This window comes from Gracilinanus agilis, chromosome 6 (assembly GCF_016433145.1).
Source record: "Gracilinanus agilis isolate LMUSP501 chromosome 6, AgileGrace, whole genome shotgun sequence".
NCBI lineage: Eukaryota > Metazoa > Chordata > Mammalia > Didelphimorphia > Didelphidae > Gracilinanus > Gracilinanus agilis.
In genome coordinates this window covers 77,811,189-77,824,950 of record NC_058135.1, presented here as the reverse complement: position 1 = coordinate 77,824,950, position 13,762 = coordinate 77,811,189, and the positions used below count along the sequence as shown (strand labels likewise).

At 38.4% G+C, this 13,762-nt stretch overlaps 1 protein-coding gene across 1 annotated transcript in view; it reads right to left on the bottom strand.

Moving 5' to 3' along the window:
• The window catches only part of IRF2 (interferon regulatory factor 2), a 47,580-nt gene extending 34,409 nt beyond the window's left edge, over positions 1-13,171 (bottom strand). The window contains exons 1-4 of the mRNA XM_044682323.1: positions 13,076-13,171; positions 12,220-12,396; positions 11,897-11,943; positions 2,759-2,876 (exon numbers count right to left, since the gene is read on the bottom strand). Of these exons, the coding sequence (XP_044538258.1) occupies positions 2,759-2,876; positions 11,897-11,943; positions 12,220-12,396; positions 13,076-13,148 (415 nt within the window). The 5' untranslated portion in view covers positions 13,149-13,171. The remainder of the gene's footprint in view (positions 1-2,758; positions 2,877-11,896; positions 11,944-12,219; positions 12,397-13,075) is intronic.
• Positions 13,172-13,762: the final 591 nt, after the last annotated feature.

Here is a 13,762-nt window from a genome sequence, read left to right as displayed (position 1 = left end):
AGAGAGAGAGAGAGAGAGAGAGAGAGAGAGAGAGAGAGAGAGAAACAAAGACCAAGATACAACAAAAGTCAGAGAGACAGGGAGAGATGGAAAAAGAGAGTGGAAGAAAAAGAGAGAGTAAGGATAAAGGCAGAGAGAAAAAGATAGAGAAGAAGACAAATAGATAGATGGAGATAAAAAGAGGCAGGAAACAGCAAAAAAAAAGGAAATATAGAGAGGGAGAAAGGGAGTCAGAGAGAGAGAGACAGAGACAGAGACAGAGACCCACAGCAAGAGAAGCCTTTCTCTCAAGGAGCTAACATTTTATCTTAGAGTATTAACAGCCTTAAATGACCCAAAGATGAGACAAGAGACAGCCCAACTCAATACTGAAACTTGTTATCTGCATTACAGTCAGTTGACCCCTAAAGTGAAACTGGTAGCCACATTCTTCCTGTATCTTTGCCACAGAAGTTGGGAATGGTTCATTAATTCTGCCATATGAATTCTGCTATTTATGTCAATCCTTCATTCACCCAACAAGAAGCATTTATTATTAACTTGCCTTTTGTGCGAGGTATTACTCTGGTGCCAGGAGTACAGAGATACACACAAAATAGACCCTTCCTGGAACAATCAACTTTATAGTAAAGTTTCCTTTTGGAGAGCTGATATGCAAGAAGCAAACTCACATACAAGTCTGCCTTCTGCTTAGGGGTTTTGTCTGAGATGGAATTCACTTTGTGAATAGTGAAATAATTTTGGAAAACAATCCAATGTGTGCCAAGCTCTTCAAAGGCATGTGCCCAGATTTGGGAGAGAGCTTGCTTTAATGAAAGGGGCAAAAAGGCACTTAAGCAACACTGGATGAACTCAATGGTCAGAAGGATAATGCTAGAACAAAGGAGATGGAAGGCAAGAGGCAGATCACGACATGCAGAGCTGTTGAGGAATCTCTTAATCAGAAATGTAAGGGGGAATCATCCTTACCTTAAAGGAAAAAGAAAATCAAGGAAAATCACACACCATCTACAGGGCCAAAATTCACTCCATCAGGGATTGACTCCCCCCCCACCCCCATCCTCCCAAAGTAACGAGGGAGAAAAGTGTAAGGCCATGCCCAACAAATTCTGTTTCTGACCACTTACTGAGAAAATGCATGTTGTCATGGGATGAGACTTAAAATTAGGATATCTGGGTTCAAATCTGGTCTCTATCACTGTTGTGTCACTTTATCTATGTGGAGAGGAGGCCTCTCTGAGCCTTGAAATGGAGTTAATAACTTACACTGCCTGCCTCACAAAGCAGTATGTAAATGTTATCATTCCTCCCAGTTATCTCATAACAATCACCACCTGCCTACTCCTTGAGGAATTTACCCACCCTACAGGAGAAATGAAAATATATCTCTCAGTTGGATAAAAAGAGAAAGTCAGACCTCATGGAAAGGAATAGTATTCATAGAGTTCCTACTACATGCCAGATACTGTATTTTTTTTTAAATCCTTACCTTCCGTCTTAGAATCAATACTGTGTATTGGTTCTAAGGCAGAAGAGCAATAAGGGCTAGGCAATGGGGGTTAAGTGACTTGCCCACAGCTAGGAAGTATCTGAGTCCAGATTTAAACCCAGGACCACCCATCTGTAGGCCTGGCTCTCAGTCCACTGAGCCACCCAGCTGCCCACCCCAATACTGTATTGAGGGCTCTATACACACACACACACACACACACAAAATCCCATTTGATCTTCACAACAACCATGTAAGACAAGGTATCTTTACTAACCCCATTTTACAGTTGAGGAAACTGAGGTAAACAGAAGTAAAGCAACTTGCCCACAGTCACATAACCAGATGTAAAGGCCAAATCTGAACTCAGATCTTCCTGAATTCAGGCTAAGCAGTCTGTCCATTGTGCCACCAGCCGCCTTAGGCTAAATTGTTGCTGAAATTTCCTCCAACTCTAGATTTTAAATTGTTCCATAGAGATGGACCAAGGTATTTCTTCACGAGGTGCAGTCACAAGAACTGACTTTCTCACTACCATCTAGTTAAGTGACCACCAATTTGAATTAAGGAAATTTGATTTCTGCTTTGTTGGTCTTCCATGACTTACCAGCCCAGGTTATCTGTCACAACCCAACAGCTCTGTCTCAATTTTTCCACCTATAAAATGATCAAAATGCTTGACTCTTTGCTTGTCACATAATGAATAAGTGATATAGGGCCAAATAGGAATATTCTACTCTTTCTCTTATTCTCAATAAGTAAAATTGAACTGGTACCTACACAAAATGCCATCAAGGATAGCTTCTCTGGTGACATGGTTTGAGTACTGTCTCTTGACGCTTACTCTATCTGTGGGACATTGTATAAGTCATGAAAATTCTCCGAACCTCAAGATTCTTAATTTTAAAATGGAGATAAGAATATGTGAACTCTGAATGAAGTGCTGAAATCTTGAAGAATTATATAAATGTGCACGACTGACATTAATCTGCCCTATTCAGTCCATATATATGGTATATTGTGTTCGGTTTTGGCCACCATGTTTTAGGAAGGACTTAAATTAGAATTGATACCAAGACAGAAGGTAAGGGTTTAAAAAAAATAACAAAGCATGGTATATGAGTATGGGTAGAAGGAAATGGAAATGTTTGACCTGGGGAAGAGCCTCTTATTTCCCAAAGTCAGATCCCTCCACTTTGGGGCCAGATGAATGCACTGTCCAGGCTTGCTTATTACGTGTGTAAAAATGCAATGTCAAAATCATTTTACCTATGATGTTTATCGTGCTATCCACTTCGCTTTTTATAGTTGAAGTCAGGACCGCGAATTCAGGAGAAAGCTCACTTATTCCATTACTAAGCCCAAAAGACGACTCAACTGGTTCTTGCTAGGAAGAAAAAAGGGGAAAAAAAAGAGTTGAGAACACTTCTTTCCTCTCTCCACCACCCCATTTTTTTAGCTCAAGTTCTAATCTCTGCCGGATTTCTTTAATGTTAGGTTTGGGTTGCCCCACTTGATGCTGTTCCTCGACTCAGTGAATCAGTTTGGCTTTGATGGGCCTGAGTGAGGACATGGCTAACTTTCTCACTTTCCTCATTCATGTTCAAACTGTGAAATTACATTAGTGCCTCTGATCCACTCACAGGGGAAAAATCAGCTTCTGAAGTTAAGAACTGTCCGTCTAAGCAGAAATACGTAAGTCATAAGGACTCTGAGGAATGCCCCTAGCAATTCAAGTTATCTTTAATTCTAAAATAGACTAACAACCATAGCTCCTTGAGGTTAATATGGTTTAGAGCATACTTTTCCCCAAAAAATTGTCCTAGGAGGTGGGATGTTTCTTCTTGGGGTACCCTTTGGAAAGCAGTCATAAGAATTGATTTCCTCACTACCATCTAGTTCACTGACCACCATTTTAGACTAAGAAAACCTGGCTTCTGCTTTGGAGGTCTTTGGTGACCTACTAGCCCTGTTTATTATTGTTATTACTATTACTGATTTATAGATGGGGAACTGAGAAAGACTCGGCTATTTATGCAGGTCATCCAGCTAAATAAGTATAGACCTACATTTTCTAACTCTCAGTCTTTTTCACTCTCTTGAACTGCAGTCCCTAGTATATTAAGTTACAATCATATAATACTTTTAATGCTAACAAGGTTTTCACTTCTTACAATAATCCCATGATGTGCAAAGTAAAAGAAGTGTTATTCCCATTTTACAGATAAAGAAACTAACTAGAGGAGAATTCCAGTGCTTAGTTCAGTATGTAACACATAGTAGGTGCTTCATAAATGCTCATTGGACTGGAAATTGGGTTGGCAGCAGTAGAATCAAGATTCAAATTCAGGACTTCAGACTCTCAAGTCCAGTACTCTATTACCCTGCACTGCTGATGACATGCCATAATGTATGTAACCTCATTCTAAGAAAAAGCCCTATCTTTCTCTCTCTCTCTTTATGATCTAAGAAAAAGAAACTAGACTAAATGTTGGATTATTTCTCTGGGACAGAACTTGCTAATCTCTGAGGTCATCTCTGATGGTTTGATAAGTTTGGCATGTTCCCCTAAGTGCCTGGGAAATATAACATAGGCCAGATTCTTTTTAGCCAAATCATTCTTCAAAGTAGTCTTGGAGCAAGGGAATCAAGCCCAGAAATCCCAATGCCACAAGATCTTATAAAAATGCCTCACATGTGCTTTAACTTATTAAGACTGGGGCTGTCCCTTGAGCACTGTATTTAAAATGAGGTCAGTAATTCTAAAGGGCTTGTGATTTCATTTGTATGGTTACTCCTTCTGCCTACTCACATCATAACCCCTCCATACTTCAGAAGACATCATGGTGAGTTGCTAGGACCAAATAATCCACCCCTTGAAAGTCTACTTTCTGGTGATGAGCCAGTCTTTTAGAAATTTAGTTATGCTGATCCTTCAGTGGGAAGCACATCGGCTTGTCTGCTCTTGAGATTTTCCAGCTAGAAGAGGGCCTGCCAAATTCTGTGCTCTACTGGCCTGACCTCTGAAAATTCAGTCACATCCTGTGTGATGACATAGCCTAAAAGGAAGACTTCTTTTGTGAATGATGAGGAAGCTGTCATTTTTCTTGTTTAATGCTATTAATACTTGATTTAATCAAGTATACAAGGATGGGGAAAGTCCATCCTGGGTTGTTATTTGGTTTTCAGAAGGGTTGGTTCAAAAGCTGTTCCTTCAGGTAAATTTGTTGGGTTTCCCTACACTATAGCAATAGTTTAACACATAAGAAAAAGTATGATGGAACAAATTCTGAAAAGAACAGCTGAAAGTGGGATTTGTGTTTTGAAACTGCTTATGATGGAAACGTCCATCGGTTCCCTGAGGGTAAGACAGATGTTTGCTTGTTTTCAGTATCTATTTTTTTTCCAAGGTAGAGATGAGCATAAGTTGAGAATGAATTAAGTTGTTAAAACAAATTCTGAACAACTGGCTCATGAGCTTACGGCTAACTAGGAGTTGAATCTACCCCCAACATAAGACTCAAGAAGTACTGGCTGAAAAGGGCACAATTTATTTTTCACAAATTGTGTGAAAATATTTACACTTTTGCATGTATAATCATTTTGATTTAACACTACTAATTTCAGGAAACTAAAATATGAGAATTGTACAAGAGAAGAAGACAGAGAAGGAGATGAGAAGAACACGAGGAGAAAAGAGGGAGAGAAAGGAGAGATGAGGGGAGACATAGAAAGGGAGAAAATGGGAGAAGAGAAAGGAGGGGAAGCCTATAGAGGGGAGAATGAGGGGGGAGGAAAGAAAGAGAAGAGGAAGAATCTAATGTAAAAACTCTTACTCTCAAGAGCTTACATTCTGATGGGGGAAGACAAGGAAAAAGATAAAGAAAAATTAATACAAAGCCATTCAATCCAAGGTAGTAGTTTAGAAAAGAAAGCAAGAACAGTAAGGGAGATCCAGATGCAGCAAGTGATGATAGAGCTGAGTCTTGAAGGGAAGAAAGGCTGCTTGGAGGCAGGGATGAGGATACAAGTGTATTCCAGGCATGGAGGTTAGCTAGTGCAAAGTCATGGAGACCAAGGAAGAAGCATGTGAAGACCAAAGATAAGGCCAGTTTGGGCAAAAAAAAAAAAAAAAAAAAAAAAAAAAAAGAGCCATTAGAAGGATTTAGAAAGTGTTTTCTGTTGTTTATACTGTCACTTAAGGCAATGGGGAAAGGGGAAGAAACATGAAAGAGAAAAAGAGAAAAGAAGGAAAGAGGAAGGAAAAGCAGAGTCATAAATCTGGAAAGGCAACATAATCTAACAGGAAGAGGTTGACCATAGTCATGAACATCATCTGCCCAAATGACTTTATGTTTATATATCTGTATACATGGTACATTTTCTCGAAGGCTGCACAGCCCACAGAGAGAGAGAAAGAGAGAGAGAGAGAGAGAGAGAAAGAGAGAGAGAGAGAGAGAGAGAGGCTGACTCATTTTTGTCTTTGTATCCGACATGCTTGGCATGGTGCTTTGCAGGCAACATATTCTAAAGAAATATTTTGGGAATTAAATTCAAAGAGAACAGAGCCAGTGATCAAGCAACCTAAGCTATAGTTCCTGTTCAGCTCCATGACCTTTGGCACACTACTTAGGGTCTGAGCCTCAGCCTTCTCATATGTAAAATGGGAGTGTTAATACCAGTCCAATCTATCTGAATATTTATATGTGGCAAAATATATATCAATAGATTTACATAATTATAAAAAATATGTATATTTTACATATTAAAAACCTGTCCAGCCTATCTGAAATATATCTATATGATAGAAATTTAAATATATATTTTATGTACTTATAAATATATAAGTATACTTTATATACCTGATACCCATCAAATCTATGTGAAATACACTTGATGAAGTAAAGCAAGAAATGTGGAAACCACTTTGAAGATCTTATGTGCTCTTATGGCTTCAACTCCCATTTCTACTCAAATTCTCTCTCTCCTATTACTTTCTTCCAAATTTGATTTCTTTTTAATTCACTTTCATTTTTAAAAATTTTCATTTCTAAATTTTCTCCCTCTCTATATCTCCTCCCCACCCACTGAGAACACAAACAATGATTCACCACGGCTGCCTTCTTCCTGGTTATTTACAACTGGCTAATTAGCCTCACCTCAAACTCAACATACCTAAACCATCTTTTCACAATCAAATGATGATTCAGGCAAACTTATCTCTAGTTGTCACACACAATAAACACTTCATTCTCCACCTTGATGTCTCTGCTCTGGCCATCCACGATGCCTAGAATGTGCTCCCTCCTTGACCCTGCCTCCTAGAAACCCTTCTTTCCTTCAGAACTCAGCTCAAGCATAGTCTTTCCCAATCCCCTCCAACTGCTCTTGTTTTCCTTCTCAAACTACTGCCTTATACCAAATAAGTTAGTATTTCTTTGCTTTATATTTATTTTGTACATACTTAGAGATTTTTATGTATTTCTCTCCCCTGTTAGAATGCAAATTCCTCAACAGAAGGGATAGATTCATTCTTTTTATTTGTCATCCCACTGCCTCTCATAGTGCCTGTCACATTAATCTGATTTATTAATAAATGATCAATAAATTAAACATTAACAATTGTATTAACTAATTTTCTTAATAAAGGCATTGATTAATTTTGCTAATAAATGTATTAAATAATTTCATTAATAAATAATAAGTGATTAATAAATTCTTGTTGATAAAATAATTGCTTGATGGCTTTTCAGCAGGTTTCTCAGAAACTAATCTTTCTCCTCCAATCTGTCCTACATACTACCATAGGACTAAAAGACCTTAAATATATTTCTGTTCAAAAACTTTCAGTGGCTTCTTATTTCATCCAGGTGAAGAACCTAAGAATCAGAAGGGGCCTGAGAAATTCTCAAGGCTAGTTTCTCCCAAAGTAGTCATCCCTTCACAACACCTCTGATGACAGATCTCCATTTGGATGATGGAATGGCACACAACTCCCAGGACATTCATATTTTTGTGTCTTTTAAAAAATGTTTACTCCAGTGATTTCTCTAGTAAGCCACTACTCTCAGATTTCTGAATTTGTTTTGAATAAATGATGAGCACCAAATCTCAGTGATAACTCTAAGATCAAATTTGCCACCTTGAGTTCACATTTAAAGTTCATTTTATTTAAACCACACTCTGCTGTGTTGTACTGACCACCATCTTGATTTGCCAACTAAAATGCAAGCTCTTTTCAAGACTAAGACCATGCCTTAGATCTCATTACAAGAGACTGGTGAACATTTACATAGCAATTTAAAGTTCAAAAAATGCTTTATGTGTTATCCACCCTGTTCTATTATTACCCATATTTTACAGAAGAAGAAACTGAGGCTGAAAGAGGTTAAGTGATTCGCCCGTTGTCACACAGCTAGAAAGTGTCCAAGGCTGGATTTGAACTCAGATCTTCCTATCTCCAAGTCTGGTGCTCCTACTCATGATGGAGTCTAGCACTGTGCTAAATGTCCTGCAAGCCCTCCACTACACGTTTATTAAATTATTATAGTGCTGGAAAATGCCAAAGCTGCTTCTAGTCTTGCTCAGTGCCTCTCCTTACTTACTGAAAAGACAAAGCCTGAGTCAGTCTCAACGACAGGTTACTGAGGTTACATTATGTGAAAAGGGAAAACTGTTTGAGTGACCCAAATAGTGAGTGATCAGTGAACCAGACAAAATTCTGAAGTTTGGCCCAGAGGTGCTGAGTGTCTGCTAATTACCTCCTATGAGCCACCCTGCAGAGGCCAGGTAGAGTCTGCTCCAGGAGCAGCTTCTCTTGTTCTCTTCAACTCATACTAGACAAAAACTCCTTTTCCCTCCCCAAAATAATACGTCACAATTAGCTGGTGCTTTAATATTGGCAAAGTACTCCATCTGCTTAAGTATTTTAATAGAGAGCAGGAGGATTAGTTATCCCACTTTCATTTAAAACTTTAGACAACTTGGGAACCAAGATTCTGAAAAACAGAGTAGAGATGCACACAAGTCAAATATCATTACCGTAAGCATTCGGGAGTGGCTGGATTTCCTCTGTTACACAGGAATTTTGTAATATCTTAGCCAAAAATAAGAGGGCCACCAGCTCAGGTCTGGATGACTCTCACACAAAACCTTCACCATAATGACAGAAGGGGCTTTGCTTTCTCTACCTCAATTATTATACATATCTAATTTTCAGCTCCTCCTGGAGAGACTGTGTGGTACAGTGGGAAAAGCACTGGATTTGGTGTCCATCCGAGTTTGAATTAAGGCCCTGCTTTTTTTTTTTTTTTTTTTTAAATCTGCATCACCTTAGATGAATTACTTAACTGGTCTATGCCTCAGCTTTCTCATCTGTAAAATGGGAGATTTGTACTAAAGAGGTCTCTTCTAGCTCTAAACACTCATCGGTCATTCCAAGTCATCATGACCACTTCCAAAACACCATTGTAACTTGGCCACTAACGAGGACAAAAGGAAATACGCAAAGTCTGTCCATTTGTAGTATCTATTCATCATAGCAATCCTTTGCTTAATGCTCTTTGAAGATAGCAGCCACCCTGCAGGAAGTAAGTAGCTGCTTAATAAATACTTAATGAATGGAATTCAATTAATGGAAACAATGTGTTACAGCAGAGTTCATTGTAAAAGGACAGTTAAGCAAATATAACTTTTCCAAAATAAAATTGAGTTTCATTTCAATGGGATAAAAGCACTAGGTACATATTTATAAAGTGTACATGGTTGTGTATATACATACGCTTATTTTATTTCTATTTATAAATTCAGTTTCCTTTCAACAGGGAAAAATGTACACTAGGATTACATATACATTTTTTTAAATAAATATATACCCAATATATATTTGTCTTCATTGAAATGAAACTCTGGTTTTTTTAACTGTAAACATTATATATATACAAATATACATATGTATATTTGTATATATATATATATGTGTGTATACATGTATTTATTTATATTTATAAAATCATCTCCATTTCAATAGTAAAAATATACATTGAATGTATATTTATAATATGTGTGTATATATGTATAAAATCAGAGTCTCATTCCAAAAGGAAAAAATATACACTGGGTATACATTTATAAAATTTATATGTTCAATTATAAAAATCAGAATTTCATTTCAGTGGGAGGGAAGCATACATTGGGGCCCCTACATCCCAAAAAAAGCTGGTTTGTAGAAAAATGATAATTTTATGGTAAAAATAAAAACTAATGAAATATTGATAAGATCATAGAAAACTAAATAAGAAGTAAATATTAAATGTGAGGACAGCTAGGTGGCCCAGTGGTTAGAGAGCCAGGCCTTGAGTTGGGGGGTGGGGGGGAGGTCCTAGGTTCAAATCTGAATTCAGATACTTCCTAGCCATATGACTCTTAAAACCCCAATTGCCTAGCCTTTACCATTCTTCTGCCTTGGAACTGATACCTGGAACTGATTCTAAGACAGAAGGGAAGTGTTTTTAAAAATATACTAAATGTAAAACAATATTATAATACTGGAAACCCTGGGCAGAATGTTTATCTTGCCTCATCACTTTCCCTCTATATTTTTTTTTTTACTATTATAAAGATAGCACAATTTTAGTAGTTTTGTGTGTGTGTGTGTGTGTGTGTGTGTGTGTGTATTTTTTTAAACTAAACTCCAGTGCCTTTTAAGACCTTTAATTTCAAAGCCAGGATGATTTTCCCCCATTTCTTTCCATCAGTAAAACTGGCCTCTTTCCAAATATTTTTACTTCATAATACCTATACAGGTTTTGTTTTTTTTTAAACCCTTGGACTTCGGTATATTGTCTCATAGGTGGAAGATTGGTAAGGGTGGGCAATGGGGGTCAAGTGACTTGCCCAGGGTCACACAGCTGGGAAGTGGCTGAGGCCGGGTTTGAACCTAGGACCTCCTGTCTCTAGGCCTGACTCTCACTCCACTGAGCTACCCAGCTGCCCCTACCTATATAGGTTTTTAAAGCTCCCTAAGAGAGGAGTGGCAGTATGGGGGATTCAAAGTTGTCTTGAGAGGAAGTCCTGAGTTCTAATTTTGTCCTTGACACAGGGTGGTCATGTGTCCTCCAAGAAACTCCCAAAGGACTGTAACTTGTGAGGGCATAGGAATGTGCAGTGGGAGAGGGCATCACTAGAAGTTCCTTCCCTATACTTATGAGGTTCCCTACGCTCATTAAAAAAAAAAAAAAAAACATTTTTTAAAGCACTTTTTTCCCCCAAAGCATTCTAAAGTGGGGAGGGGACACAAAAAAACCCATTGAACTAAGAATCAGGAGATCTAGCCAAGCTCAGCCCCCAAGAGTATAATTTAGAACAAATTAAAAGATTTCTCTGGGCTTCAGTGTCCCTATCTGTAAAATTAATTACATTCGATGGCCCCTGCTAGTTATAAGATTTACAGCTAAAAAGTATCATCTTTGCTTAGACACTGAACTCATCACAGGATTTTTCAGGGGTACGTGACTACTAGAAAAACATCAAATCTAAAAATATACAAGCAATGGATAAGTCAGTGCTTAGGCTTGCAATTTCTTTTTAGCCTAATGATTTAATTAATTAATTGATTGGTTAATTAATTAATTGGTTGATTATGATATCAGGGCTATCAATACTGCAAATGCTCTCTGTGGGTCCGGAGATATATTAGTCATCATCAGAAAGAAATGGGTTGTTATAGTCATAACATCATTCCTGTTGGTGGCAGTGGGAAAGATCATAGGGAGGCAAAGGACTTCCAAATTCAGAAATTTGGGTTGGGGATACAGTGAATGGCTGAAAAGGGTTTATTATAAGGGGCAGCTAGATGACTCAGTGGACAGAGAGCCAGGTCTGGAGATGGGAGATGCTGGGTTCAAATCTGGCCTCTGACACTTCCTAGCTGTGACACTGGGCAAGTCACTTAACCCCAATTGCATAGCCCTCACCGCTTTTCTGCTTTGGAACCGATACTCAGGATCTACTCTAAGAGAGAAGGTCAGGACTTAGAAAAAAAAAAAGTTTATTATTAAATCCAAAATTACCTAAAGTCATTTTCAGTAAAGCAAGGAATGTGTGTATATATATTCAGATCTACAGTTATCTACAGATGTTATGTTTTTATGTGACTTTGAGGTTTACAAAGCACTCGATCCTATGATCCTGGTAGTACAAACATTAGGATGTCCATTTTAAAAATGAGGAAAATTGAGCCTCAGCAAGAGAAAATGATTCATCTGTGATCTAGGACCAGGAAGTGAACCCACACTTCCTGACTCGTGAACAAATGCACTATAGACATTGAAGTTACTTGTTTTCATGAAGCAGGCTCATTAAAAAGACTGTCACATTGTTCTGATAGTTTGAATAACCCCAAATTACCTTAATGTGCTTAACTTTGTCTTCTTTATCTGTCTTTGTTTTCTTTCCTGTAGTGACAAAAGGTAATTTTATTATAATCCAAGAAGGATGCAAGTACAAACATTCCCCTTCTGCTGAATAGGTTTGAGAGTTCTTAACTGACCAAACAAAATCTTTCATCTATACCAAGGCAGATTGAGTGAAGGTGATTTTACATCTCTGAGTTAGGAGCAGAAGCATTCTCTATGTGGAGTGGCTACAGAAGGAAGCTTTGGAATGTGCTGATGTTGGGGTGGGGGGGAAGTTAAGGGGTCCCCTGTGAATCACTGAACAGTTTTCTCTACCTTTCTTAGAAGGTCTTTCAGATAAAGGCAGCATCCTATAGACCCTGAAGGCATTGTTTCCTTTCTTTATACTTTTATCTTTCACTTCTTCAATATCAGGCAAGGAGTTCATAGCACATCGAAAATTCGCCTTCCATGTTTTGGGATCCGGTTTATCTACTCCAGGTTGATGCTTTCCTAACATGGTAGCAGAGGGGGAAAAGAAACACAGACAAAGATTAGTTCCTTAGTAAGAGTGAGCTTTAAGGTTGGCAAAGCCAATTTTGCTAGATCCTCACAACAACCCTGTGAGGTAGGTACCATTTTACATATGAGGAAACTGAGGATGAGAGGTGACTGACTTGTCCAGGGTCACACTGCTAGTAAGTGTCTGGGGCGGGATTTGAATTCAGGCTTTCCCGACTTCAAATCTGGCATTCTATCAACTATACCACCTAGCTGCCTACATATGACTGCCCTGGGATCATTACCAATCAGGAGTACAAATGTGGGAAATTTCTGATTTTTCTGTTTTTTAATCCAAGTTAAATTTAACTTTATTGGCCAGCTTTCTAACATAACTGTTGGCTGTGACCGGGGCACTATAGTACTGGAGATTATCTGAAGATTAATTGAAGTCACTTTACAAGGGCACTAGGTGAGCTCAAATTCTATGCGCTAAATAATGTAACTCCTGGGTGATGAAGCCCATGCCCCGTATAACTTTGGGGTGCCTGGGATGATATCAATGTATTATTCACAGATATTTGCATGAGACCAAAATCCAAGATAGTTTTGTAATTTATAAGGAAAATGGGGAACATAGCATAGCATCCCCCTGGTCACACACCCCAGAAAATAAAGGGTGTTTTCATACCTGTGTGAATTGCCCAGTTCCTAAAGAGAGGAGCATCTTTCTCAACATCCCACCCATGTCGTGCAGCATGCATCCAAGGAATCTGAAAAATCTTCTTCTCCTGGAAATTAAAGTAAAGGAGAACTAGCGCCATCAATTTTGGTCCATAAATTGTACACTGTCCTAAAATCAGAACTAGTCAACTTCCTACTTTCTGAGAGTCTATTACTGTTTCTCAGGATTACTCCTAGCAACCCACACACTAGTCCATATTATAAAAAACACACACGAAGCCCAGAACACAGATTGCGAGGACATCACCAGTGAGGTTCCCTGCTAGGGACAGGATACCAAATGCAGGTCTGACAGAGGATACCGAATGCAGGTCTGAGGTTCAGTATCATCTGTTTCTTTTCCTTTCCTCTAGCACACATCATTGTAAGATGATCAAAATTTCAACTGATTTCATTAATTCGTTCCCAGAATCTGAAATGGGACCCAGCTAAGCTAGATCATTCCAAAAGCACTTAGAGACGAAACACAAAAAGGAGGGCAACAAATAGGAGTCAATTGGCCTCTATCTGTCATTATTTCTATTCTCATTAATGGGAATAGTAAAATAATCCAATCTGGACTCCAACATCTTATTATATGGTGAGCAGCAGAAGGAGGTACTCAAGAAAGTGAGTAGTAAGGGCAACTGAGGGA